The sequence below is a fragment of the Ailuropoda melanoleuca genome, chromosome 4 (genome assembly GCF_002007445.2).
Source record: "Ailuropoda melanoleuca isolate Jingjing chromosome 4, ASM200744v2, whole genome shotgun sequence".
Lineage (NCBI taxonomy): Eukaryota > Metazoa > Chordata > Mammalia > Carnivora > Ursidae > Ailuropoda > Ailuropoda melanoleuca.
This window is the reverse complement of record NC_048221.1, coordinates 107,552,902-107,580,635: the sequence shown is the minus strand read 5'-3', so window position 1 is coordinate 107,580,635 and position 27,734 is coordinate 107,552,902. Positions and strand designations below refer to the sequence as shown.

The 27,734-nt window shown below is 40.8% G+C and overlaps 1 protein-coding gene across 1 annotated transcript; it reads right to left on the bottom strand.

Moving 5' to 3' along the window:
• Positions 1–1,838: 1,838 nt before the first annotated feature.
• CKAP2L (cytoskeleton associated protein 2 like) lies at positions 1,839–27,525 on the bottom strand. The gene is made up of 9 exons (XM_002926333.4): positions 27,428–27,525; positions 25,524–25,590; positions 23,672–23,723; positions 19,404–20,656; positions 15,915–16,122; positions 11,593–11,748; positions 6,451–6,514; positions 4,665–4,854; positions 1,839–3,053 (listed from the first exon to the last, which is right to left on the bottom strand). Exons 1-9 carry the CDS (start codon positions 27,456–27,458, stop codon positions 2,828–2,830), a joined length of 2,247 nt encoding a protein of 748 aa, XP_002926379.1. The 5' UTR covers positions 27,459–27,525; the 3' UTR covers positions 1,839–2,827.
• Between the last annotated feature and the right edge of the window lie 209 nt (positions 27,526–27,734).

Below are 27,734 nucleotides of genomic sequence, written 5' to 3'. Positions count from 1 at the left end.
CGGGTCTGAGGAAGAGTGAGGGAGGAGGAGGGGGAAGTGGTAGCCAAAGGGCCTTTCGCATGCTTTTCCTTCTGCCTCAAGCATCCCCTACCTCTTCTCCTGTTAAACCTGCTCTTGCCTCAGACTCGAGGGGCCTCTCCACCTCCCTGTGACTGGATCAGGTCCTTCTGTTGGTCCCATACTAGAGACCTCTGTTTCTGGGCATTATTCCATTTTCACACATTGTCCCGCCGAACTCTTGGCTTCACGGGGCCAGGTCACGTGGCTCATTGTTGCATCTCTGGCATCTTCGGTGTCCTGTTTGTTCTGAGTGAACTGCATCACCTGGTTTACTATTACATTGCAGGGGAAAGGGTGGGGCAAAAGGTAGATTGTAAGACAAGAGGAAGTGGGGAAAGACTAGAAAGCTTTGGATGAGAACTCTGCTAAGCTCGTAGGAAGTCAGCTGGGACATGGTAGGGTGGAAGATACTTCTATTTGGGGCTGTTCATTTAATGCAGGGTTCTTTTTTTTTTTTTTTTTTTAAACCTAATGTTACCTCTGTACTCATTTACCTACACTTTAGTTGGAAATGTACTCCATTATTCCAAAGACTATAGGGGACACTGATAGTCCATTTCTGGAAAAATTTTTAGTTGGGCATGTGGGCACCCAAAATACATTTCCCAGCCTTCTTTGAAGATAAGTGTATGTGCTCAATGGCCCCACAATCCTAAATAGAAATAATGTGTCCATCTTCCAAGTTGTAACCTTAAAAAGGAGAGGGGCATGTGTTCTATCTCCTCTCTTCCCGGTCCCTCTGACTGGAATGTGACATTGGTTGGGAGCCATCTCTGGTTATATGGATGAGGCTGTACCCCGGGGATGGCAGAGCCCTAAGACAGATGTGGCCAGGCCCTGGCACCAAACACTGGACAGTTTCACTTGAACTACTGATGTAAGAGAGACACGTTTCCCTTTGGGACTAGTTACAGCAGCTCAATCGATACCCTAATTCTGACATCCAGCCCTGAGCAGTCAGAAAGGAAGGGAATGGAAGCATCGCCCCTGAGTTAGCGGCCTGGAGGTAAAAAATGTAATCCAGTCACCCCATTTGTAGAATAAACGACAGTACTCTGGCGCTCATAGCAATCCCCGTTTGGTAAATGGGAACAGTTCAAGAAGTTCTTCCATATCGCCTTCTTACTCCTCCTGTCCTTACTGGGTGTAGAGGCGGGGATTGAAAGGTCTGGACTTGGCGCCAGACAGCTCTGTGTCTGAGATTTCAGCCCTATCATTGACCGTCTACGTAGCGTCTCCATGCCTATGTCATAAGGCTACTGCGAAGGTGTAGTGAGATAAGATGCATGGAACACAGCCAGAGGAAGCGCTAAATGGTAGTGTTTGTGTGTGTGGGACTTCTCCCCTAGCAACTGACAGAAACCTAACTGAAACTGGCCTTCAGATCTCGTGATCTCTCAGCAACTCCCTGGGCATTATTTGGCTTCACAGATAAAGGGAGTCTGTCCAAAGGGAAGGAAAGGGCTGGCTGTGTGGAGTCCTGCATTTTGGTTGTGGTGACCATCTATTCTTATTGAAAATTAGTATATCAACTTTATGGTTTTATAGCTCAGTTTTATGAACCTTGTCGTTATAAACCTGACCTAGAGAGATGGTGCTTCCCTCATCGTGATAAAATCCAGCTCCTGGGTGAGGATGATGGGCAGACCCTTGATGGAGGTGAGTTCTCCATGGTAATGAATGTTCCCTATGAGGCCTCTTGAGATTGCGTAGCAGAGTTTCCCCAGACAAAACCCTAATTCTCTAGGCCAAGCCATCAACACTGTTTTTTTTTAATAATAAATAAAATAAATGAATAAGCAGGAATGAACAAAGTTTAATTTTTTTGTTTTAGATAATACTTAAATATTAAGAAAGCTAAAATTTTAAAATTCACAATATGTCGGCTAGGTTTTTCTATACATTATATTTACATAATGATTCTAATTTTAACTTTCCAAGAACAGTTGCCCAGGAAGAAGGAAAGGCAACCTATAATAGTCTCTGGGGCTTGTACTGTCTTCTCAGGTCAGGTGTCCTGTAGCAAAGAATTGAAGTGAAGAAGCAAGTGACCCTCCCCTCCCCTCTCCCCTGCTCCCTTTTGTTTTTCTTTGAAGCACTTCTGAATAACAAATGCAAAATTAGCTTTGGATATAAAAGCTAGACGACTACCGCAGTTCAGAACTGTGTTCCACTGGAGAAGCCCTGGCATAGCCAGGATGGGAATTGCCCCTCATCTGTAGGGACACTGTGACAGAAGTCAGAGTTGCACACAAAAGTCATCTGGGATCTCTGAGCAAAAGCATAGCTAGCGTCAGCTCTGTAAAATGAGGGGATTTGATTAGTCTGTCGCATGGCATCTGGTCCAGAAGGCTAGCTTCGAAGCTCCCCTCAGGGCAGATAGGCCTCGCCCTCTCTGCTAAGGCGGATGCAGGAAGGAAAGTCCATCATCCTGCAGCACCAGCCTCTTGATGTAAAAAAAGAAACTACACTGAGAGTAAATTAGGTCAATAAGGTGGAAATTTTTACCATACTTGTGGGGTAAATGAATATTCAATAGCTTAAAATTTATGTACTATCAAACTGTGGCAAACTATAGTCTTAAATAAACCAAAGACAGTCCTGTGGGGATATTAAATTCGAGAGTAACCCCAGTGAGTGACTAAATCCTAAGAGCCCACAGTCTGCCTGTCCGTTATATAATTTTGTCCAGGTCACCTGGCCAAGGGTATTTCTTGTTTCACGGAGGCTCTGAAACACCTTAAAAAAAAAAAAAGGCATTAAGAAATTATGACTCGAGGATTTTAAACCCTAATGTTACAGGCAAAGCCTCATTTTTACGGAATATAAAACACTCTGTTTCTTCCACTTCTAACAGCTCGTTAAGAGAAGTCACTACTAAGTCGTGTTCCTGCAGCATTTCCGGGTAGCGGGCCACAGCCCGCTCAATCCTTGCCGAGCGCCGCACAGGGGTGATGAGTTTCATGTCCTGTACTTCCGGCATTCCGCTTACCCTGTGGGACAGAAAGATGCATTCAGAGCCTTATAACTGCTTTGGAAATTCTTCTTATTGTTCTGAATTTTTTTCTTCTGTCCTAATAAAACACGGTAGACATTTCAATGAAAGTTGACGTAAGAGTACGCGTACAGCAGCTCCTGTCCTCAGATGGCTTTTCCTTGATTGTCAGAATGAACTGGGTGGTGTCTATTTGCTCTCGGACGGTATAAGCACAGAGATTTATTGAATAATGTGTTAAGTGTGGTTTTTATTGGACACTTAGCGGTTGGTGTTTATTCATAAACTTTCAAAGAGTTCTTAAGTTTCAAGGAAATTGGGCCTAACACCAAATGGGGTTGGACAAATGAATTCTAAGATTCTTTCTCACTTTGAAAGAAAATTATTCAAAAAACATCTTTTAAGATGGTGGACCAAGGGGCGCCTGGGTGGCACAGCGGTTAAGCGTCTGCCTTCGGCTCAGGGCGTGATCCCGGCGTTGTGGGATCGAGCCCCACATCAGGCTCCTCCACTATGAGCCTGCTTCTTCCTCTCCTACTCCCCCTGCTTGTGTTCCCTCTCTCGCTGGCTGTCTCTATCTCTGTCAAATAAATAAATAAAATCTTTAAAAAAAAAAAAAGAAAAAAAAAGATGGTGGACCAAGCCACAAATTGAAACTGGAACAAACTGGGCGTCTTCCTTGTAAACTTTAATGTGTCCAAAAAAAAGTAGCCCTGAGGATAGTTTGCAGAGAACTTTCCCTGTAGTGAATCTGGTCTACATCTCACAAACCCACTGATTACATGAGCCTAAGCAAAACTAGCAGGCCGGTATGCTAAAAACTCTCATGATAAATTCCAGAGCCAGCAAGAAGTGGTTTTCAGATCACCTGCTTGCCTTCATCCTTCTGTGTGTCGGCTGTAATGGCAGCACTGAGAGAGGGGTTTAGGACTGGAAGAGGCCCAGCTGTGCTTTCCAGGGAACTAAATTAGACTGTGTGGTCGTGGTGCTTTTGTTTGGAAGTCTTTTTTAAGATCATGAATAGAGACTGATGTTATATTAATGTTTTAGGAAATGGCACTGATATCCTGACACAGTTCCCATGACTTCTGCCTTAACTTATACTTATTCAAACCCCGAACACTTCCAATAAAATGAGCAGCTTCTATCTAGTACATACCCGACTGCGCAGCCTGTTTTTATAGGGCTATTCTCTGTCCCTTCCCTCCTACAGCTACAGAGCTTGCCCCTGCTTGGCACTCGGTGTCCCCGCCCTGGGGCCTGGGAGGAAAAGCGCGTGGGATCTGTAAGTGCAGGACCGAATCCAGGAGGGAGGGGAAATCCATTCCAGCCTGTCTCCAGACTCCAGCACCACCTTCCTCATGGCGGGTCAGGTCTCCTTGGAGTGCTGTGAGGGCGACTGTGTGTGTGCACAGAAAGGGCACAGGTCTTCCTGTCAATGGTTCCAACCCTCCCCTCACCCTCAGCTAAAGATGGATTAGACCACCTGGTCCTCACATGACGCAGGGGTGTCCACAAACTGCTGGCACTCTGGATCTATGGAAGTGAAACTGAGAACAGGTCTTGAATAAAACCCATAAACACGAAGCTTACTTTAGAGTTTGCTCACCTAGGGATCGGGGCAATCTGTAATTTGATACCAGGATGATTATCCTCTTCTGCCTTGGTTATTTGGGGTGTTGCTGTAACCTGTTCTCTCTCTTTCAGAGAAAGACAAGACTTTTCAGATTCTGTCTTATTGGCCAGTTCTTCCGTTGCTATTATATTTGTCTCAGCAACTGAAGAGTCGGGGGTAACTCCTGTGTATGCAAGGGCAAGAAGGAAAGTAAGGTTTAGCAACTTAATACTGAAACTAAAAGTCAATAAAATGAAAAATCAATATATACAATGATTTCCCAACTTAAAAAAGAGTAACTGATTTGAAGTGAGATGTATAGTTTCTCCTGCCCAGCCGTCTAGCAATGCCCTGCTACATCAGGCCATCCTCCTAACCAGCCCTCCAGACAGCCTTTGAGCCTCCTTGCCCCTAGAGTTGGATCCTTGATAGCTTTTCAACATTCTGAACACATCCCCATCTCTTATTCGCTCTTGAGAGGTTCCCTTAGGGACTAATCATTGTTTTTTACCAACCTTGGGTCAATTTCCTTGACTCACTAGAGTTAACTCACTTGAGCTTCCAATCCCTTCCTAAAAGGGATGACCACATGATTATTACCTTGGGCAGTGGGTGAAAAAATATCTTGTGTTAACACAATATACATGATAGCTCAATCACAATAACCAAAAGGAAGGGAAGGAAATTAGCTGAGATAGGCAGATATTATGGTTGGAAGCTAAGACCCTAAAAGAGGTCAATATGGGCCAAGAAGTAGGAAAGGCACGAATTCCTGTCTTTTTTCTTATCCGTCTGAAGAAAAATGCCATGAATTATAAACAAATATCTGAATAGTAGCATCATTCCCAGTATAAGAGTAACATTGAGTATATCTACCCTGTGACCTTATTCCCAAAATTTCCCCAAAAGTAATGGGTTAGTTAGCTATCATTCCACATGACTTGATTGTTCCCCAAAATTCAATCTGTCTTAAAGGAAGAACATCTGTCACCTTCTAAGATCAGAAAAATAATCTATTTTATTTTTTCAAAGTAGCTTGTTTTTCATGCCATTCATATAACAAATATAAGCAATTATAGTGGGCCACTCACTGTATTTGGCACAGTATTTTTCATAGAAGAGTCTTCTAAAGGTTCTGACCAATGACAGCACTGGTTAGCTAAGTGAAAAGGTTCCTACTCCAGTCATTTTTTTTTTTTTTAAGATTTTATTTATTTATTTGAGAGAGAGTGAGTGAGTGAGAGAGAGAACGCAAGCAGGGGGAGCAGCAGGCAGAGGGAGAAGCAGACTCCCTGCTGAGCAGGGAGCTGGATTAGGGGATTGATCCCAGGACCCTGCGATCATGACCTGAGCTGAAGGCAGACGCTTAACCAACTGAGCCACCTAGGTGCCTCCAATTTTGAAGGCTATAATGTGAATTTGGATGTGTGAGTCCTGGTGGGTTGTTATGACACAGAGGCATCTCTCCCTTCTGCCTCAGTCTTGTCTGAGAAAGAGCCACTTGTCTTCTCCCACCTAGCACTCCAGGGAAGCAAGACACCCTGGTCTAGACTGCTCTTGTGAAAACAGCCTATGTTTGGTGTTGAGCAGTATATTTACTACTAATAATAGAAATAAATCAGCTGATGATGATGGCTGAAAAAAACCAGGCTATGGAAACCAAGAAGTGAGAGGGATTTCAGGGGATTTAGAATTCTTTTCCTTTTTCCCCTAAGTGTTTCTCGAAGACTTTTACTTGAGTGGCTGGAGGGAGTGAATTTAAATACAAAAACAGCAGTACCTTCTGTCGTTCTGTTTGGGTCTTGCAAAATATTAAGAACAACTTCCCGTAACTCTTGTATTGGCTGGAAGAAAGAAAATACATAAAGAGTATTAAAAACATTCATGGAGAAAATGATCTAAGGAACTTTGCTTAACATCAAATGAGCTTCTTTTTATAATGAAAATGTTTCCTTTTAAAAAATCTCTTATCTAACTATAAATGACATTTAAAAAGTTTCAGATTTATTGCTTTATGTGAAAAATGAAAGAACAAAGAAAATGTTGGTTAAATGCTGGCATGCTTGACTTTACGAAGAAATGCGCTTATGGAAAGCTGTCTGTAGTGACATTTCTCTATGTCAGTTAATTTTCTTAATTGACTTCTATGATCCCACTGAAGATGCGTCCTCACATAAAGATTCTGGCCCCAAGATGTAAAGTTAGCTTATACAAAAATGCAACATACGTTTTTAGCGTTGTCTTAACTGAATTTTTGTTTTTATCATAAAAGTCATATACCTCATTACAGAAAAACTGAAAAATAGTCAAAAAAGAGAAATCACCCATAATCCAATCACCCAAATGCAGCCTTTAGTTAGTATTTTGGATAATCTTCCCTAGCCTTTCCTTTCTTCTTTTATTTAGTAACATAAAAAACATAACATTAAACATATATAAAATACAGTATTAAACATAACATAAAAAATAAAACATTAGAAAAAAGCCATTATTATTTAAAGTACCTTTCTGGCAAAATATTAAAAAGTACTTTTCTGGTAAAGTTATCTGAGATAGACTTCCTTTTTCAAAGTATTTAAACTATGCCATGAAGTAGAATACCATAAATTAACTGTAATTTCTGATAGGAATATTATATTTGGAGCTTGGTCTTTCTGATCTGGAATTCTGTATTACATAAATAATAGATGTGAACTGACAACAGAGCATACAAGCAAAGCTATTTATACATTTTCACAAAGTCTAATGTGCTTTAAGCTTTAGGGAATGGGAATAAATGTACAGAATACATTGCAAAATGTCTGAATTATATAAAACATTTATCAACATATTTTACATTTTTATAGGCTTCTAGTTAAAGATGATGGATTGAATATACATTTATTTCTAATCCCTATGGAAACTCTAGTGAAATGATAATGGGATTAAAGGAGGCAATGACTACAAAGAATAGGAGAAATAGCAACAAGATTTGGAAGCTAGAATGTAGAAGGAAGAGGTAACCAACTTAACCAACTTGAAAGAGCTGAATCCTAAGCTGGCAATGTGGCTGAGAAACAACATGGTTCAACCACAGAGCCTTTCTGAAAGGCTCAAGAATGAATGGTGGGGTCAAAATCAGGAGGATTCTTGAGCATCTGTTTAGCAGTCAAACCTCCAAGTCTTCTTTGTTGTTGTTTTTTTTAAAGATGTTATTAATTGAGAGAGAGACAGAGAGAGCACAAGCTGGGGAAGGCATAGAGGCAGAGGGAGAGGGAGAACCAGACTTCCTGCTGAGTGGGAAGCCCAATGTAGGGCATGATCCCAGGATCCTGAGATCATGACCCGAGCCAAAGTCAGAGGCTTAACCGACTGAGCCACTCAGGCGCCCCTCCAAATTTTTATCCTAACAGACAACTGAAGATGTATTTTCCAAGTCTCTGGGGAATATCATGCACAATTGAGGGTGGGGATGCCCACTGAAAAAAAGGGATAAATGAAAGTTTCCATGCTGAAGGTTGCAATCCCAGCTCTCTACTCCCTCACAACACTGGTAGTCTGATTTCCAGCTCCCAGGAAGAGATTGGAAGATCTTTCTTTAGAGAATATGACCAGTTTTAGAAAGATCTGAAGACATTGCTGTTGAGGGTTCTTCACCCAATTGGCTCGGCCAGATCACCCTATGGTAAAACCTCATCCATGTGCCCAGAACTTTTTCAAATCCACCTCTTTGTATACAGCCCAGTTTTTACTGGCATCTGAGTAAAGCCTTTCATGAACAAGAGAAAACAAAAGAAAACAAAAACACCACCACCAACAACAATAACACAAAACAGAGAAGAAAAACATTGGAGTGGTGCCTGGGTGTCTCAGTGGGTTAAGTGTCAGACTCTTGGTTTTGGCTCAAGTCATGATCTCATAGGTCATGGGACTGAGCCCCAAGTCAGTCTCTGTGCTCAGCAGGAGTCTGCTTGAAGATTCTCTCCCTCTGCCCCTCCCCCCATGTACACATGCACACTCTCTTTCAAACAAAAATAATAAAATTAAAAAAATAAAAGAAAACCAAAATAAAACCAACAGCAGCAACACAAAACAGACAGAGAAGCAAAGCACTGGAGAAGAAAAACAGACAATGCAGATAGATACAGGAATGTGAGGGTGATGGTGAAGATCCCAGAATGACAGGCAAAGACAGTGGTAAAGAGCAACGTGTCGAAACTGGAACATGTCAGAAAGTTCTGGGAGAAGGGTTTCTAAGAAAAATAAATCGATAGGATATCTGATGTTTTAAAAATATTGAGAAATTTTGGACCTCATCAAGATAAAAACCTTTTGCACAGCGAAGGAAACAATCAACAAAACTAAAAGGCAACCAAGGGAATAGGAGAAGATATTTGTAAATGACATATCTGATAAAGGGTTAGTATCCAGAATCTATAAAGAACTCATCAAAATCAACCCCAAAATAAATAATCCAGTTAAGAAATGGGCAGAAGACATGAACAGACATTTCTCCAAAGAAGACATACAAATGGCTAAGAGACACATGAAAAAATGCCCAATATCACTCGGCATCAGGGAAATACAAATCAAAACTACAATGAGATACCACCTCCCACCTGTAAGAATGGCTAAAATGAACAACTCAGGAAACAATAGTTGTTGGTGAGGCTGTGGAGAAAGGGGAACTCTTTTGCATTGTTGTTGGGAATACAAGCTGGTATAGCCACTCTGGAAAACAGTATGAAGATTCCTCAAGATGTTAAAAATAGAACTACCCTGGGGTGCCTGGGTGGCAGAGTCGTTAAACGTCTGCCTTCGGCTCAGGGCATGATCCCGGTGTTATGGGATCGAGCCCCACATCAGGCTCCTCCGCTATGAGCCTGCTTCTTCCTCTCTCACTCCCCCTGCTTGTGTTCCCTCTCTCGCTGGCTGTCTCTATCTCTGTCAAATAAATAAATAAAATCTTAAAAAAAAAAAATAGAACTACCCTAAGGCCCAGAAATTATACTACTGCGTATTTATTCAAAGGATACAAAAGTGCTGATCCAAAGGGGTACATGGACTCCAATGTTTATAGCAGCACTACCTGTAACAGCCAAATTATGGAAAGAGCCCAAAATTCCATTGACTTATGAATGGATAAAGAAGATGTAGTGTATATATACACAATGGAATATTACTCAGCCATCAAAAAGAATGAAATCCTGCCAGCAACAACATGGATGGAACTAGAATGTATTATGCTAAGTGAAGTAAGTCAGTCAGAGAAAGACAAATATATGATTTCACTCATATGTAGAATTTAAGAAACCAAATAGATAAACATAAGGGAAAGGAAGGAAAAATAAAATAACATTAAAACAGGGAGATAAACCATAAGTGACTCTTAACTATGGAGAATAAACTGAGGGTTGCTGAAGGGGAGGTGGGTGGGGGGATGGATTAAATAGGCGATGAGCATTAAAGAGGGCACTTGTGGTGAACACTCGGTGTTACGTGTAAGTGTAACTAAATTCACTAAATTCTATTCCTGAAACCAATACTACACTATATAGTAACTAACTTGAATTAAAAAAAAAAAGTATTGAGAAATTTAGACAATTAGAGAAAAGTTTGGAATCAATTACATAGTAATAAATACTCAGAAAAATAAGCAAAGGAAAAACAAGACAATAATTAACTTCAGGAAAAGCAGAAAGTCATGCTTGAAAGGCAGAATAATTATAGTATATATTACATGGCTTAATGTATTCATGTATTTCTTACATATTCATAACTATGAACATAGATTATTCATAACAATAGTGACCAGGATTTCCATATAACTCTAATGGAAATATGGAGGATGGCAAAATTTCTAGGCATGTGTCTCTTGGGGATACATGCATATGTGTGCGTCAGAAAGAGGGTTAAATCCTCATCCTGCATAGTTAGAAGTCTACAAATCATGTCTAAAACTGAAAAATCAAGAAATAGCAATATAAGCACACTATCTGAAACTATCCAGGTAAATATGAAAATAATCAGTTTGCTCTGGGAAGTGGGAAATGGGAGGGGAGGGACAGAGGCCTTACGGAAAGAAACTTATTGAATGATTTTGACTATGACTGTTTAAACTATGTGCATGTGCAACTCTGATTTTGAACAATCATGGGAAGAGGTATGGTAGAATATTAAATGACATGACAAGTGACATTTAAGTGAAAAGAGTTATAAAACTGTTGGATGCGGTTTTTGTTAAAAAAAGTTATATGGAGACAGTTTTACTAGGTTTTAGAATTAATTTTTCATGTACTGGCTCTGAATTAGTGCCTTATGAATATATGAATATGTTGGGTTTAATGTATTTTTAGGTTCTTTATGGTGAGGTAAGATTTTGTAAGTACTGCATATTGATGTTGTAACTTTCCATGCTATTACTTTCCACAAGTGCAAATTTCTACAATGAGTGTAAAGTGAGTCACACTCACTTGACAAGAACAGTGATTCTATTAGTTTACATGAAACACTATTTTCTACCAAATAAATTTAAAAAATGTTTTTAAAGATTTATTTATTCATTTGAGAGAGATGGAAGAGAGAGTGTGTATGGGGGGGGAGGGGCAGAAGGAGAGGGAGAGAGAAAATCTCAAGCAGACTCCCCATTGAGTGGAGAATGGAGAGCCCAACACAGGGGCCCAATCACATGACTCATGAGATCATGACCTGAGTAGAAATCACGAGTTGGACGCTTAACTGACTGAGCCATCCAGGTGCCCCTCTAGCAAATAAATTTTTAATTAAATGTACATAAAGGACATGTTGTGCTTCATAATCTGTGTATACATTATGAAATGAATTAGAAATTTAACATGACATTGTATGACTGCCATATTGCAAACAACAGACAACTGGCATGAGAGAATTTTCAGGAAGTCACCCACCCAAGACAGATACTCACTGTTGCCCCATTTCTAATGGCCTCTTCGTACAGCCCAATAACATCAAAGGTGCCTTTACTTGCCAACACCTTTGCTTTACAGATCCAGAATTTAGCAAATTTTTCGACCTCAGGAATACTGGACAAGATGGCAAATATTGCATTAGATGGTACACCCTGTAAAAAAAAATACCCAGAGGTAATTATTGCCATTTTGCTGTTATTCTCACATCTAATATTCATCAGAGCAGCTATGCAGAAATCAGTCTGATCACTTTTTCTTAATTTTTAAAAAAATTTGATTTTACTGAGGTACAGTTTACATATAATAAAATGCATCCATTTAAACAGTATATTTCAATGAGTTTTGACACCGGTCATTCAATTTTAAGAGTTAATTGAAACCAAATAGTAAAATATTTTTCATAGCTGAAGGTAAGGAATATGTTTACATTTTTATGCAAAACCAAACCCCAAACCAAACCCTACAGTAATCAACATCCATATATTTCTTACATATTCATAATAATGTGAACACTGAATAGTGAACAGAATTTTCATATGTCTCTAACAGAAGTATGAAGGATGGCACAGGTAAACAAAGGTCACAGGGGTGTGTATATGTGAGTGTTTTGGGGATTCATGCAGCCTATATAAAAAGGGCTAACTCTCACAAAAGTCACTTTAACATGTCCTCACTAATTTGGTCCCTTCTGGCTTGTACCCAGAGCGGGCAGTGACATGGACCAGGAGGAATATGGGAGCTACCACGACCAGAAACCCAGATACCGGCGCACTCAGCTAAGCAGTGCCTCCTACTCCTCCTGAGGTGGGGAAGCCCCAGAGGTAAGCTCACAATCAAGAATCATCGGTGTTTGAGAAAACCAATGCTACATGAAAGAAGCATAAACCTCAACAGAGTTGAAGAAGAAATCAGTGAGCCGAAGATTTGGCTGTGGAATTCTCCCAGAACTCAGTGTGACAGAACAAAGAAATGAAGAGTATGATAGAAAAGTTGAGTTTTGGAGGGAATATCTATTACTCAGGAATTCCAACACCCATCTAAGAGATGCAACATTCACCACAACTGGTCAGACATTAATTTCAACAAATTCTATCAAGCAGAACACATACAGGCTACATTTACAATGCAGTATAATTAAAGTTGGAAGAAAGATAGTCAGGAAAAACAAAACAAAACAGAACTCTATCTGGAAGTTAAAAGATATTCTTCCAAGATAACTTTCAGGTTAAAGAGCTCAAAATGGAAATCTCAAACTATTTAGAGATGAACAATAATGAGAAATGCAGGTCAATTATTAACCTATGGCCTCCTAGCTCCAAACCCACCTTTTATCTTCTGCTTTGAGACACTGGGGCTGGAATTCTGTAACTCACTGTTTTCACAGCAGCTCCTTGCTGGGCTCTGCCAGTATGAGGAGCTAGAGGGAGATTGTGGGGTTGGAGAAGAGAGGGACTTCCCTTTTCCCCATTTGCTTTCCCACCCCAGCAATGGTCCTTCACTCTGGCATCGATAGTTGGTTCTAGCCTCCACCTTTTTTCCGGGCACTTACAGATCCTGCCTCACTGGGCTCTTTCAGACACAAGAGCACCAACTGGGTAGCATCCTTTCCTCAAGGTCTGAGTCCCAGCCCTGCTGGGCCCCTCCTCCAGTGTCTGGTACCAGCATCTGCTGGGTAGTACGGTCTCCTTAGAGTTGGAGTTTGTTTCTCCTAGCTTCTAGATTCTGATACCCTCAACCTCTCTTTGTTCCCCCTAGACCCAGTGGGTGATAGCTGCTTCCTGAAGTTAGTGTCTCTGTTACCTCACGTTCCCTTTTACTGTCAGCCCTGTGTGTAGTACCCATATTTCCTCTGATGGTCCCTTTACCATTTTTGTGCATGCAGGCTCACAAAGTGTTTTCATGTCCAACAGCCAGAATCTGCTTCTCTTTGTATGTACCAGAGAGTCAGGGTGCCTGGGAATTTTTGTCTCCCAAGGGACAGCCATTAATCAATGACCATGGAAATATTAATACTATAGCTTCCTTGCCCCTGATCAGGATGACTCTGAGAGGTCTGATCCAGTCTCCAGAGCTCCTCTGCGGGATTGTGCCACAGTTATAGTCCATGGATTTTGCTTGATATCACATCCTACTTGTCCTCTTTCCTTTCCTGGCCCCACATCCCCACTCCCCTAGTTTTCCCTGGGATTCTCTTCCTAATAAATTACTTTCACATAAATTCTCCTCTTAGGGTTTGCTTCTAGGGAACTTACATAAGACATTGTGAAAACCTTTACATTACATTCTTCCTATTAAGATACCTGGTGCAGTTTATGTTTTTCTGAGTTGACTCTGACTAATACAGAATATTACCTAAACAAACATAAAGGATATGACCAAAGCTAAATTCTTAGGCAAATGTATAGCATTAAAATGTATTTTTTAAGAAAATCAGACTGACATAAATGATTTAAGCTTTCAACTAAAGAGGCTAATTAAAAACAATAAACATAAAAATAGATGCAGACATTGATGCAGAAGAAGAAAATAATAAAACCCCAAAGATGGCCTTTTAAAAAGATTGATAGAGAAATCTTTAAATAAAAGGCATGAAATTACTAAAATTAGCTCAGGAAATACAAAACCCAAATAGACCAATGATCACAGGAAAAACTGAAAAGATATACACAAAACTATCCCCCATAGTCCAGATAACTTTATGAGCAAGTTCTAAATTTTCAAAGAAAAAATAATTCTCATGTTGTATAAACTATTTTCAGAGTATAGGAGAAGAGGAAATTGCCCAACTTATTTGACAAAGCCAGAATAATACTAATATTAGGGCAACACAAGAAAAGACAACCAAAGAACATACACAAAAATCTGAAATAAAATAATTGCAACTCATAAAACTATATACTTCATTTCTCTATGTGCTTACATGGTATGTACATGCATAAAAGCTGTCTGGATGGATAAATGGCAATAGTGGTCAGCTCTAGGGAGAAGCCTGGGATGCATAACTGGTGTGTGTGCGTGCGCAGGTGTGCTCGGTGGGGAGGTCTAGTCATATTCTGTATTGTTTGAAATGTTTTTATTTTTAATTTTATTATTATTACTATTATTATTACTATTAGAGAGAGGGAGAGAGGGAGAGAGGGGGAGGGAGAGGCAGAGGGAGCCAGAGAATCTTAAGCAGGCTCCACGTGCAGGCGCAGCCGCAGCCGCAGGGCAGCTCGATCTCACTACCCTGAGACCATGACCTGAGCTGAAATCAAGAGTCTGATGCTTAACCAACTGAGCTACTCAGTTGTCCCTGAAATGTTTTTAATAATAAGAATATATTCATGGGGGTGCCTGGGTGGCTCAGTCAGTCAAGTGCCTGCCTTCGGCTCAGGTCTTGATCCCAGGTTCCTGGGATCAAGTCCCGCATCAGGCTCCCTGCTCAGTGGGGAGTCTGCTTCTCCTTCTCCCTCTGTAGCTCCCCCTGCTTCTCTCTCTCTGTCAAATAAATAAATAAAATCTAAAACAAAAATTGTTAAAGAATGTTCATGCATTTTCTTTAATACAATGAAAACAAAAGAAAGAGAAACAACAAAAAAAAGAATTGAACTTTAATTCCATAAAGGAGAAATAATTAATGTTTAACTGAATTTTGTGAAAAAATTACCTGGAGTAGACCTAAATTGAAGGTTCACTTTTTCTGTTGCTGTCCAACACCACCAGCCAAAGGACAGAACTGGGTTTGCTTCGGCAAGGACCTTAGTATAGATGTCTACACAATTTTTTATTAATATATTTTTCCTTCAAGGCATCACCTAGGGATCATACCCTTTGCTTACCATCTCCTTTATCCTTACCTGCAGAATCCAAGATACAATTTAGATGCCATTTATAGCTACCCAGAGTCATCAGAATAATCTAATTTTACACATGACCTTGCCTTTGACTTCAGCTTCATATCCAAATGTCAAGTATTTACACCTTGACCTTGATGCCTAAAGAAGGCAAAATTTCTTTTGGATCCCTTGAAAGGCAGACTGCTTGGGTTAGTTTTCCAACTTCTTTATGCCTCAGTTTCATTTGTGAAGTGGGCATGGTAATAGTTGTTATGATAATTGTATGAGATCATATAAGTAAAGTGTTAGAACTGTGCCTGGCATATAAGAGCCTTTATTTAAGTGCATGCCATCATTATTATTGCTATTCTTCTTCTCTATTAAAAAGAGCAGCTGAATTTCTGCTTAGACCAAGGTTATCTCTCTTACACCGTATTTAAGAAAAATATTTAAAAGCTCTAAGACTCTAGGCCAAAGCTTTGGGAGCTTATCCTCCTTACCTCCTCAATGAGCTGCAGACACTGTGTTAGAGTATTGTTAATTTTATTGGACAGTTCAAGTTGTGCTTTCTTTTCTTCATCTTCTTCTTCCATACTCTTCCAGAATGAAATATTCATTTCCTCTATTATTTTTCTTTTTGTTTTAAGTTCCATAGGAGGCCGTTTATAGATTTTCCCCTTAGATTTCTGCCATTCTTCCAATTGTTTCCTGTTAAAAAATTAAGAGTGGGGGGGGGTGGGAAAATTCTTTAGGTTTCTTTTTGTATATAGTCACACTTTCAAAGTATAACATATGCATGGATTGAGTACCACTAAATACCTTCAATGACACACAAAGTCAGGAGAATGGAATTAAAAACAATTTACAAATGGGTAATGGCAACAATGGTTGCCCCTACCCTTCAGAAGCAGACGGCAGAGGGATTACTAGGATCTCAGTCTTCAAATTCCTCAACTTCATGATTATTCTTCATTATTTTTCTCTAAAAATTCTCATTTCACCTGTATATTACTTCTGGCACTTGCTTTCCTAAAACATTCCTCCATCTCTGAGATCACAAATTCGGCACTCCATTTCTCTTACCATAAGCTCTCTATCTGCCACTCAACTGAACCTGCATTCTGCCCTTAGTAGGTTCTTGGCCAGAGTGAAGCACTTCGCCCAGTTCCTTAGCCCTCTCCTGACCACACATGACCCCCTTTCTTCCCAAACAAGATCAACGATTTCAGGAGTCTTAAGTAGCTAGGCTCTGATGGTGGCCAAATCTTAGTTCTCACTCTCCTCCATCTTTCACATTCTCCACTCCTGCTTCTAAGCAGTCAACAGACTACTGTTGGAAGAGGCGCCAAGATCCAGAGACTCAAGCATGTGAATGTAGGCTCTTCAGCTTCTTTAAATTACTACATGTTTATAACTCACAGATGTACATTTTGGGCCAGATTTTCCCCTAGAGCCCCAAACTTTGTAAAACCCACAGCCTAGTTGGTATTTTTTGATGTCTGGCAGTCACTTCAAATTTAATACGGTCTGAAACAAAGGTCTTGATTTTCATCTTCAAATCGGTTCCCAAACAGCTTATCGTATATCAGTGAATAGTACCCCAATCTACCCAGTTGCTAGGACCTAGAACTAAGAGTTGTCTTTATGTAGTTCTTTCTTTCTCTCACATCTGACACACCACTGTACAGACTATAGGCTTCTACCTCTATTACCACCATCCTGGTCCAGATCGTTGTCACCTTCTGCCTGAAGTGCCGTAGCAGCCTCCTTCCTAACTCATGTCCTTGCTTCCACTCTCACCTTCATCAAATTCATCATGTGCCCAGGAGCCAGAGTGGTGTTTAAAGTGTAAAGCAGACCGTGTCACTGCCAGAAACTTCCCACGGCTCTTGGAATAAAATTAAGCATGTTTTCCACAGCAGAAAGGCAGTGTAATTAGGCTCCTGCCTGCCTCTCCGACCTCATGTCATACCACTTTCCCTCTTACTCTCTCCCCTCCAGGAGCTTTGGTATCCCTTCAGTTACTTGACCCACACTCATTCCTGTCTCAGGGTCTTGAGTCTTCATTCAGTCCTCTGGTTCAAATGACACCTCTTTGAAGGGGTAATTATGTGTAATTATTTTATTTCGTCAAGATGTTGATTTTCTGTCTTCTCCACTAGAATGCAAGTTCTGTGAAGGCAGAAACCTTGAATGTCCCAGTGCCTAGCTCAGTGTCTAGAACCCACAAATGTTCAGTAACATACAGCAAAATTCGCCTTTTTTTGGTGTACAGTTCTTCGAGTTTTGACAAATGCCTAAAGTCATGTCACCACAACTATAATCGAGATATACTCCTTTCAAAAATTCCCCCATGCTTCTTGGTAGTCAACCTTGCTCCTTATCCCCGGCTCCTGGTGATCACCCATCTGTTTTCTGACCTTATGGTTTTTCTTTTTCCAGAATGTCAGTTAACTATTTAACCCTTGTTTCCCTCCTTGACTCCAGAGCACAATCCATAGTGCTTATTTCAGCCCCAACTGCCTGACCCCTTCACCTTCACGCTAACCACCTGCTTTATGGCAGAAGCTGAGATGTCTGGCATGTTTCCTCTATGTTGCTGGCATTCTTCTTCTGTCAGCCTTCCTTCCAATCATAAATGAAGAGGAAACTTTTACCTTTTTCTAAAGTCAACTTATTCCTAGGACCCCAATACTATGATTTTTATTATTCTAGTACTTTCCAAATAGACACCAGAAAAAAAGTTCCGTTAAGGTAGACTGTGCCTATGTGCTCACCACTGTATCTCCCAGTGCCCAGCACACTGTAGGTGCTGAAGGAACACTCGAGCAATGAGTGAGTGATCTGTCCCTCTCCACAGATTCCTCTTGACCGTAATCAAACATGGTCAGCACTCCACACACTGTCTCAAAGACCCATCAGCCGCTATCTGGTCTAGACTGAGCACCAGGGGAGGGACCCTGAATTCATTCGCCAGCTCGGAGTCTTTGTACTCAGTTTTCTTTTTGCTCAGAAGGCTCGTTCTTCTTTTTTGTCACTATCCTATTCCTAGACCAGATGTCACTGTTGAAAGTACCTCCCTGATCCTTCTATCTAAAGAAGTCAGCCCAGCCTCATTCTCTCGATCACATCACCCTAAATTAAGCGGTTTATTTTCTGTCTCTTCAGGAGAGCAGAGAGCTTGTTGGTGGTATTCAGGGCTGTATTCGGAGAATCGATCCTGCCCTCACTTCATCCTGCTATACTTTTAGCTACCATCTAATTTTACATGTTTCTTTCACCCTTGTCAGGAATCTCCTTATTTTCCACCCCACCCAAGTGTACACAGATGCTTCTCCTTGGAGGGTCACCACATTGTGAGACTATCTAGTCCTGTGCAGAGGGTGTGAAATCCTTTGGCTTGGTTTCCAGCTACATGCATGTTAATGTGAACCTTCAGCACCCTGAGATCCCGATTTCTACTGTCTGAACTCTGGATGTGAACTCATTGCTTCTCTTTGTCTTAGCTTACTTTTCAAAACTTGGCCTGCCCACACTCATGGAGGTTTCCTGTTCCTTCTTCCTGGATTTAACGACTGGTCTGCTTAACAAGGGACCACCAACTCCCCATTTCTAGCTATGTAAATTCACTACTCTGACTCCTCCCACCTGGCCCTTTTCCATTGCTTTTCAGTCCCTGCAGGCTACTTCCTGAACGAGTGGTCTACATCTACAACCCCTATTTCTTACTCAAGCATTCCGTTTCTTTTTAACTATCTTTTTAAAAAAGAAATTATTTCAAGCATACAGCAAATTACAGAGAATAATTTATAACACATGTATGTCCCACCCAGCTCTATCAAGTCAATATTTGTTATATTCGCTTCCAGTCATCTTTTTTTCAGGGCTGTAGCTAAAAATTACTCAGAAGCCATTATTTATGGCCTGAGTATTCCTGATGGTCAATTTGCCTAATCTTAAATTGCAAAATTATGGAATTAAGCAAATACCTTCGATCCTCTGCTGTGATCTTCTTAATATTTGGATTAGTCTGGGCCCCATTTGGGACTCTTCTTCCATTTATGGTTTTGTTACCAGCTTGAGGTTTGGGAGCTGTCTTATTCAGAAAATGGTTCTGGGAAAGAGTCTTTTTCAACTTGGAGTCCAAAGTCTGTGCTTTTTGTTGATAGTTGTTGCTGCATTTATTCCCATTGGTTCCATTTACTGTTATGTTAGGAGTGCTTGGAATGACTGAATTAAAACTGCCAACTGCCAAATTAGGCTTTTGGCTTATGGCTTTTGATTTTTGCAATGCACATGATGTCCGAGTTCTAAAACAAGGTTGAGTGGATTTCTGATCTTGCTTAATGCCTGGATGTCTGTTAGTAAAGCCTTCCTGAAGCACATTGGGGCATGTCCAGGGTTTGGTTTGTTTTACTTTCTGTTCAGTAACACTGTGTGACTGTAACTTAGTTTCATTTGGTCTTTCATATTTATCCCTATTAACCTTTATATCCTTTATGTCCTTGACCAGTGGTTTCTTTGGTGCCTGAGTCCTACTAAGGGTCTGAACGTTGTGAGAGGGAACTGTCTTTGGGAGTTTCTCTCCTGGTCTCATAAGATTTGTTCCTCTAGATAGTTGCTGTGACTTTACTGGTGGAATCCTAATTTGTGTTTTTCCAACAAATGGTTTATTAACTCTGTCTTTCAGAGTAGCACCATTACCTGAACTTTTGCCCAAGGCTTGTTTAGGAGCCAGACTGCTCTTGACGTGATTATAAGAGTTAGTCTTTGGCTTACATACTGTCCGTAATTCAGGATTTGACTTCCTTTCATAGTCTGATAAGGTTTGGGGCAAGTTCTCTTTGTTTATCTCTTTTAGACTGCTATCCGAGTGTTCATTTTTGATATGGTTATTGTCCACAGAGTCTGCACATTTAGTATTTCCTTGATCTGCTACTTGCTCCTTTGCAGTTTTCAATTCTTGAATACTAAGTGACCCCAAAGTTTTTCTAGCTAGTTCTCCAGTAGTGGATGATCCAGCTTTATGCTGTTGTTGACTATTGCTGGAAGGCTTACAGTTTGAGTTAGAAGAAACACATCCTGAAGTCAGCCTTTTGCCCAGAAGTTTTGGTGCCTCCAACTTTGGCTTCTGCAGTCCTGTGATATTGGCAGGTCTGGGTTGGAGTTTAAGGCTGATGGGTCTTGTAGCTTTGGTAGGCAAAGCAACACGATTGGTAACATCCTTTTTGGGTATAGTATGCTAAAAAGACAAAGAAAAATATCAAAAAAGTAAATTCATAACAATAGCTCAGTTTTTAAAATAGAAAATTAATAAAAAATTTAAAAATTATTTTATTTAGAATTTCACTTAATAAAGCTGAATCTGAGAAAATAAAGGCTCACTAATAGACCTTTTTAAGAAACGATTTATTTATTTAATTTAGAGAGAGAGAGGGAGAGCATGTGAGTGGGGGGAGAGGGAGAAAATCTCAAGCAGACTCCCCACTAAGCACAGAGCTTGGAGACCAATGAGGGGTTCAACATGCAGCTTGATGTGGGGCTTGACCTCATGACCCTGAGATCATAACCTAAGCTGAAACCAAGAGTCAAGATGCTCAACCAACTGAGCCACCTGGTGCCCCTAAAAGATCTTTATAACTTGAGCTCTTATCAGAAATATACTAGAATATTTTAGCTTGATGGAATTAAGCAGAGATGCAGTGAGAATAGAAAAATTGTTGTTTAAAAAATAAATTTGCCTCAGTTGAACAAGTACTTGCTGAATGCCCATTATGTCCCAAATGAAGTGTCCTTCTAGGGACTCTGAAAAGATATATACATAATAAACTTATGCTAGGGTACTTCTCAAGTTCCTTCTAGTAGTACTGTAAATTGCTACACTAATTTTTTTTTTAAACAACACTGCTTTTGTAAAGGTCACAGTGTCACTCAAGAACCTTTGTCTCATCCCTGGATATCAGTGGCAAGGATAGGTGGTAGATGCTGGGAGGCCTGAGATACTTTGGAACAGTTTTCAATACAATCTAACATCTCAGTAGAAAGTTAATCATATTTGTAAAGTCAGGACAGGGTTTTAAGGTTAGATTCTACATTATTAACAAGTAAATGTTTCAGTCATGTGATTTAATCTTGGATAAGAAAGGTAGGACTAGGTTATACAGAACTTAAAAAACTAGGGATGGGAGTTTAGAATTGGTATGGTAAATAATTGGAGCAGGTCACTGTGGATTCCAGGGCATTTGCACTGAAAGCAAGTATTCAGAAGGGAGAATTGGGCAGAGATTTGTAGATTATATGTCTCCAGCGGAAGATATGGGAGTGCTAGAGTTACCACTCTTTACTTTTGATTTGGTAATATTATTGAGAATTACTATGTAAACTTTGTGAATGTGTAAAGAGAGTCTGTAACCAAGACCACTTGGCATTAAGGGCAAAGAGATGTCCGCTCTAGAATGGTATGTGTAAGGTGGTATTGCTGGGGTGGAATAAGGGAGGGTTGGAAGTGGGAGGCAGGGAGATGGATGGATACCCACATGGCTATAGCTGGGTTACTCCTTGAGCCCCAACATTTACATCTACCTCTGATCATCACATTATTGCTTACTGAAGAGGCAGGGATGGTGGTATCAAAGTTTCTAAACATGTGCTATTCCTTAGTTGTTTTTTTTTTTTTAAGATTTTATTTATTTATTTGTCAGAGGGAGAGAGAGAGAGAGAGTGAGAGTGCACAAGCAGGGGGAGCAGCAGACAGAGGGAGAAGTAGGCTTTCTGCCGAGCAAGGAGCCCCATGCAGGACTCGATCCCAGGACCCCGTGATCATGACCTGAGCAGAAGGCAGACGCTTAACCCACTGAGCCACCTAGGCATCCCTAGTTGTTCTTTTTTTAAAAATTGAGATATAATTTGCATCACATAGAATTCACCATTTTAAAGTTTATAATTTGTAAGAGTATGCCAGAAGACCTTTGTTCAAGTCCTGGGTCTGACCCTTACTGGCTATGTAATTTTGGTCAAGTACTCAATCTCCTTGGGCCTCAGTCCTCTCATTTGTAAAATGGGAATAACAATAATGACATCTATCTTCTAGGAAGGATGTCATAATGTCCTGTTTTTCACAAGATAGTTTTTATTTATGGCTGTTGGCCCAACATAACAGTACCTCCTTTTATTCACAAAGGTATCTGGACATTAAATTGTAAGGCCACCTTTCTTACAGGGTTGTTTTGAATGTTAATTGAGATATTGTGTATAAAGTGTCTTGGCCAGTATCCGGATGACACTCAAATGTTAGCTATTATAATTAGGTATGAAAATGTTTTATAAACTTTTTATAAGTTGTAAGGCATTATACAATTATAATGATGACTATTACTTGCCTAGTCCTCTTAGTTCCTCCTATTCCATACTTGGTTTTCCCACTTAATTTTTATCTTCACAACTGGGTAAAAAAGAGGTAGGCATCACTTCATTTAAGAGATGACTTAGTGAAATCAGTATTGTCAGCTTCTAGAGAAGCTGGGAACTCTGAATGAACTCTGGGAACTCTGAATGAGGACACTTTCTTCCCAGCAGATTTTTCCTTTAAGGCTTGCATGCTACACCAGTTCAATCTGCTTGAAGTAGAAGTCTGACCTAGTGATTCCCAACTGTTCACATCATGATGTACCAATTTTGCCTTATATACATTTTCTATCCTTCACAGTGTCTAATGATGTTGTATGTAGCCTTTCAGAAGGCTAATTTCTTCCATTTAAACCTTGAAAATGTGAGGATCCTTTATCGTTCTATCCATAATCTAGCTGAACTGAACTGTTTAGAAAGCATATCTTGTTAAGTAGCTTGGAAGATTCAATATACATGTTCCCTTTTAATGACTACTGAACCATTTAACTCCATGGCAGCATGCTGAAGTGGTTAAGACCACAAGCTCTCACTCTCATGACCTGAGCCAAAATCAAGAGTCTGTTGTTCAACTGCCTGAGTCACTCAGGTGCCCCCAAAATGATGATTATTATTTTTTAAAGATTTATTTTATTTATTTATTTTAGAGACAAAGAAAGCGTGCGTGAGCAGGGGAGGGGCAGAGGCAGAGGATCTCAAGCAGACTCCATGCTGAGAGGAGAGACCAACATGGGGCTTGATCTCATGACCCTGAGATCATGACCTGAGTTGAAATCAAGAGTCAGCCGCTTAACCAACTAAGCTACCAGGCACCCCCAAGTGATTATTTTATAAAAGACTAATTTCTACTTACAGATTTAGAAGGTGGAGGATTCAGACAATTACTCTTGGCTTTTAGATAGGGCCTATAAAAGACAAGATAAGATTAATTCTTAGTACAGAAGGATCAGCAAGGCTTGGGAAGTATAGTGATTACAATTTACTAAGATTAGAATTTTAAATCATTGGAATTTCTGTATATAGTAAAATAATTCAAAATTATATTCAATAAAGTCCCCTTATTATCCCATTCTTAGTCCTGCTATTCTACTCCTCAGTGACCACATCACTCTTACTCATTTTTTTGTGATCCTTTCAGACATATTCTATGCATAAATACAGCATTTTTTTTAAAAGATTTTATTTATTTATTAGAGATAGAGACAGCCAGCGAGAGAGGGAACACAAGCAGGGGGAGTGGGAGAGGAAGAAGCAGGCTCATAGCTGAGGAGCCTGACGTGGGGCTCGAACCCATAACGCCTGGACCATGCCCTGAGCTGAGGGCAGACGCTTAACTGCTGTGCCACCCAGGCGCCCCTAAATACAGCATTCTAACAAGATTAATGAAATATATGTTTCTTCATATTTACATAGTGTTGCTCATCCAAATATCATTCCTTGAACACTGCAATATGCCAGGCACTAGAGATACAATGTCAAGTAAGGTGATTAACAGCTTCTTTGAAAAATTTCCTTGTTTTAAGTATCTTTAGATAATGAATATTCAGGGGTGAAAAAAGAGATATAATTAAAAAAACAGGAGCACATATGAAATCTAGCCAGTGAGCAGAAAATGCAGAAAAGAACGGGAAAATAGAGGAGAATTTAGAAGGAGTCAATCTGCATGGATCAAAAACAACTGCCAGACTAAGGACTTCGATCATGACTTGCTGTTAGTTTCCCCCATCTTGAACATGAACTCTGGAGGGACAGGGACCTCTCAGTCTTAAGTACCATATTTCCAGAACCAAGAGTGACTGATATATTATAGGTATTAAATATTTGTTGAATAAATTAATTAGATTTATTTAATCAAGAAAAAAGAGTTGAGTAAAACCCCAAAGTAAAAGGAAACTACAATAAACTAACTTTGTAAAAATTCAGTTCCTCTTCTTTGGGGAGAAAATATATCAATGTTAAGCAAGAGGGACTAATAACACCATTACAATGGCAAGATGTTGACAAAAGATAAAAGTGAAACAGTCATATTCTGTCTAAGTTGGGAGTAAGTGCTAAGAGAATAGCCAAAGAGCACTGTCAAGCTGGGGGATGTTGGTGGGCAGCTATGAGGACTGACTATAACTGGCTCTCCTACTTTAGCAAGGAACAACAGAACCAGGGTCATTCAACTCCTTGACCTTTTCTAGCTTTCACAAGAATCACTTTCCCAGGAAAAAAAGCAGGGATAGGAAAAGCTTCTAGCATTGTAGATAATACTGTGGACCTTCTCCCCCTTCCTTTAGAGCCTGTCACAATAATAGTGCTTAAACTGCTCCGGGTTTTTTTGTCATGTCTGAACCAATATACCCTTTTCTGAGTTATCATAAGATCTCGATGCAGTCTGAGTAGACTGCAAACAAAAGGGCTATGTTTTGTTGTTGTTTTTAAAGAGTATGTCCTTTTTAAAAAAATATTTTATTTATTTGACAGAGAGAGAAAGAGAGCACAAACAGGGAGCGGGAGAGGGAGAAGCAGGCTCTCCACTGAGCAGGGAACCCAATGTGGGGCTCCATCCCAGGACGCTGGGATCATGACCTGAGCCGAAGGCAGATGCTTAACCAACTGAGCCACTCAGGTGCCCCAAAAGGGCTATGTTTTTAAAGGCTTTAAATTGCTAGTATCAATGAGGGCAACCAAACTTGCATAATTGGGTGAGACAAACTCACTTGGTGCTTTGGCACTTCAGTTTTCCCTTGGCTGCTAGGTACTCCTGGAGCTTTCTCTGCCGCTCTTCTGCAAAATAGGCAGGCAAACAAACAACAGAACTTTAACTGGAGATTTTAACTAATATTCTAAAAGATGGCACTTTTCTGTAATAATTTTGGCTTTGGACCACATGTTATAAAGTCCCTAACCCATAAATTTGCCTCTAAGTTAATGTTTATATCAACAATATCATTTGTATGCCACGTCCTATACTGAGCTCTTCATACTTACATTATTTTCTTTAATCCCACAATCCTATGAGGTATTTTACAGTCTGAAATCTAAAGAGGGTAAATGGTATGCCCAAGTTACCTAGCTAATATGTAGCAAAGCTAGGATTTGAAACCAGGTTTATCCAACCCCTAGAGTCCTTGCTCACAACCACCATATTATGCTTTGCATGAAGAAATCTGTTACTGGCTCATCTGAGCTGTTGAACCAGTCCTGGTTTTTTGTTTTTGTTTTTTTAATTTTTAAATTTTTTAAAGTACATTCCATGCCCAGCGTGGATCCCAACATGAGGTTTGAACTCATGACCCTGAGATCAAGACCTGAGCTGAAATCAAGAGTCCGATGCCTAGCCTACTGAGACTCCCAGACGCCCCTTGCTCTGGTCTTATTATGTTTTTTTCTGACAGGGATGATGATTTTTGCGACAAACCCTTACATGGCTTCCTTTGGGCCTAAGGACAAAATAGGCCAGGTTAGGGGGTCCATGACAAACATCTATTACATGGTGACTTTCTAAGCAAGGCATTTGTGAGGGAATGAAAATTCTGTATTTCTGTCTTCAGGAAGTTTCAATCTAGTAGTGAAGATAAAATAATTACAATATAAGGCAAAATCTAGGTATCATTAGAAAGGGTCAAAGAATTATGGGAGTTCAGAGGCAGCAAATGAGTGAGAGGAATAGGTGGTTGGAAAAGGCTAAAACTCAATAATGGCAAAAAAAAAAAAAAAAAGTTGCTGTGTGTTTTGCTATCTGGCTCTGATGCACCTCTAGGAGACAGCTTTGAGGATTATGCATTTTAGGCCATGCCAGGCAGTGTAGAGAGCACCGGCTGAGAGACCGGTTTAGAATCCCAGCGCTGTGGCTTCTAGCAAGTTAGCAAACCTCGCTGCTGCTGAACCTATAAAAAGGAGACAGAAATGCCCATCTTTAAGGGCTGTTATGTAAAGCGCCTAGGACAGTGCCCAGGACCTAGCAGATAGTTAACAGGTATTATTACTGAAACTATCAAAACACTGTGTGCATTTGGAAGCTGGCGGCATCTGAGCTGTATTTTGAAAGGCAGCTAAGGGCTCCAGGTACATTTAAGAGATCAGGGAACCCAGGACCCTCAGTTCTGGGTGCAGATTTAACCATCAACTTCCAGCGCCCACGCCCCCCCCCTTCACTCCCCTACCCGCCTTGGGGTCAGACCCCGCCTCTTGGCTGTCAAAGATCAGACGGCAGCATAGAGGACCACGCCCAGGCTCCGCCTGGAGCCAAATCTGGGTTAGGGAGCGCTTGGCTTCCTTCTGGGTGTGCGACCCGGGCAAGGGGACTCAGGTTCTCTCCCTAAACGAGGTGACAATGACATCCCTTTGCAAAGCGGCTGCAGGAATTACGGGGAAGATGCCTGTGAGGGAGCTGGCCCCGCATCTACTCTTCCCTACCCAGAGTTAGACGTCTCAACCAGGGCCAGGGCCAGGGCCTGGGTTCCCGTCAGCGCTCCCTGGACTGCAAACGCCCAGGGGAAGAACGAGGCAGGCAGGGGAGCGGACGGGCACCTCCCGCGAAAATAACTGACTCGGTTGCCTCTGTTATTCCCCGCCGTTGCTGGAACGCCTGCAAGAGGCAGAGACTCACGGTCATACTCACCCGCGGCTGCGGCCGGTCTCGGTGGCACCATGACGCCTCCGCGACAGTTTTTCTTCAAAGTCCGCGCCTGAGGCTACGGCAGGGGCACAAAGCGTCCGCTCACTCTCATTGGCTCCTGTGGGTTTGAAACTCGCCAGTAGGAAGCAGGGGAGGGCGGGACAAAAGAAAATAAGCGCCTTCCGGTTGGCTCTGCCCTTCGAACCCTCCGCGGGGGCCCTTTGATTGGAAGAACGTGCAGCTCCTCGGCATTAAAAGCGGCGCCTGGGACTTCCAACAGCGTCCGCGGGAGAATCCGATTGGTATCTTC

What these genes read in the sequence shown, in the direction of transcription:
- CKAP2L (XM_002926333.4), bottom strand. Translation starts at nt 27,458, where the DNA reads ATGGTGCCACCGAGACCGGCCGCAGCCGCGG. An exon ending in GAGACCGGCCGCAGCCGCGG is followed by an intron (nt 25,591 to 27,427) that starts GTGAGTATGACC and finishes CCTATTTTGCAG; the next exon opens with AAGAGCGGCAGAGAAAGCTC. An exon ending in GTCTGCAGCTCATTGAGGAG is followed by an intron (nt 11,749 to 15,914) that starts GTAAGGAGGATA and finishes TTTTTTTTACAG; the next exon opens with GGTGTACCATCTAATGCAAT.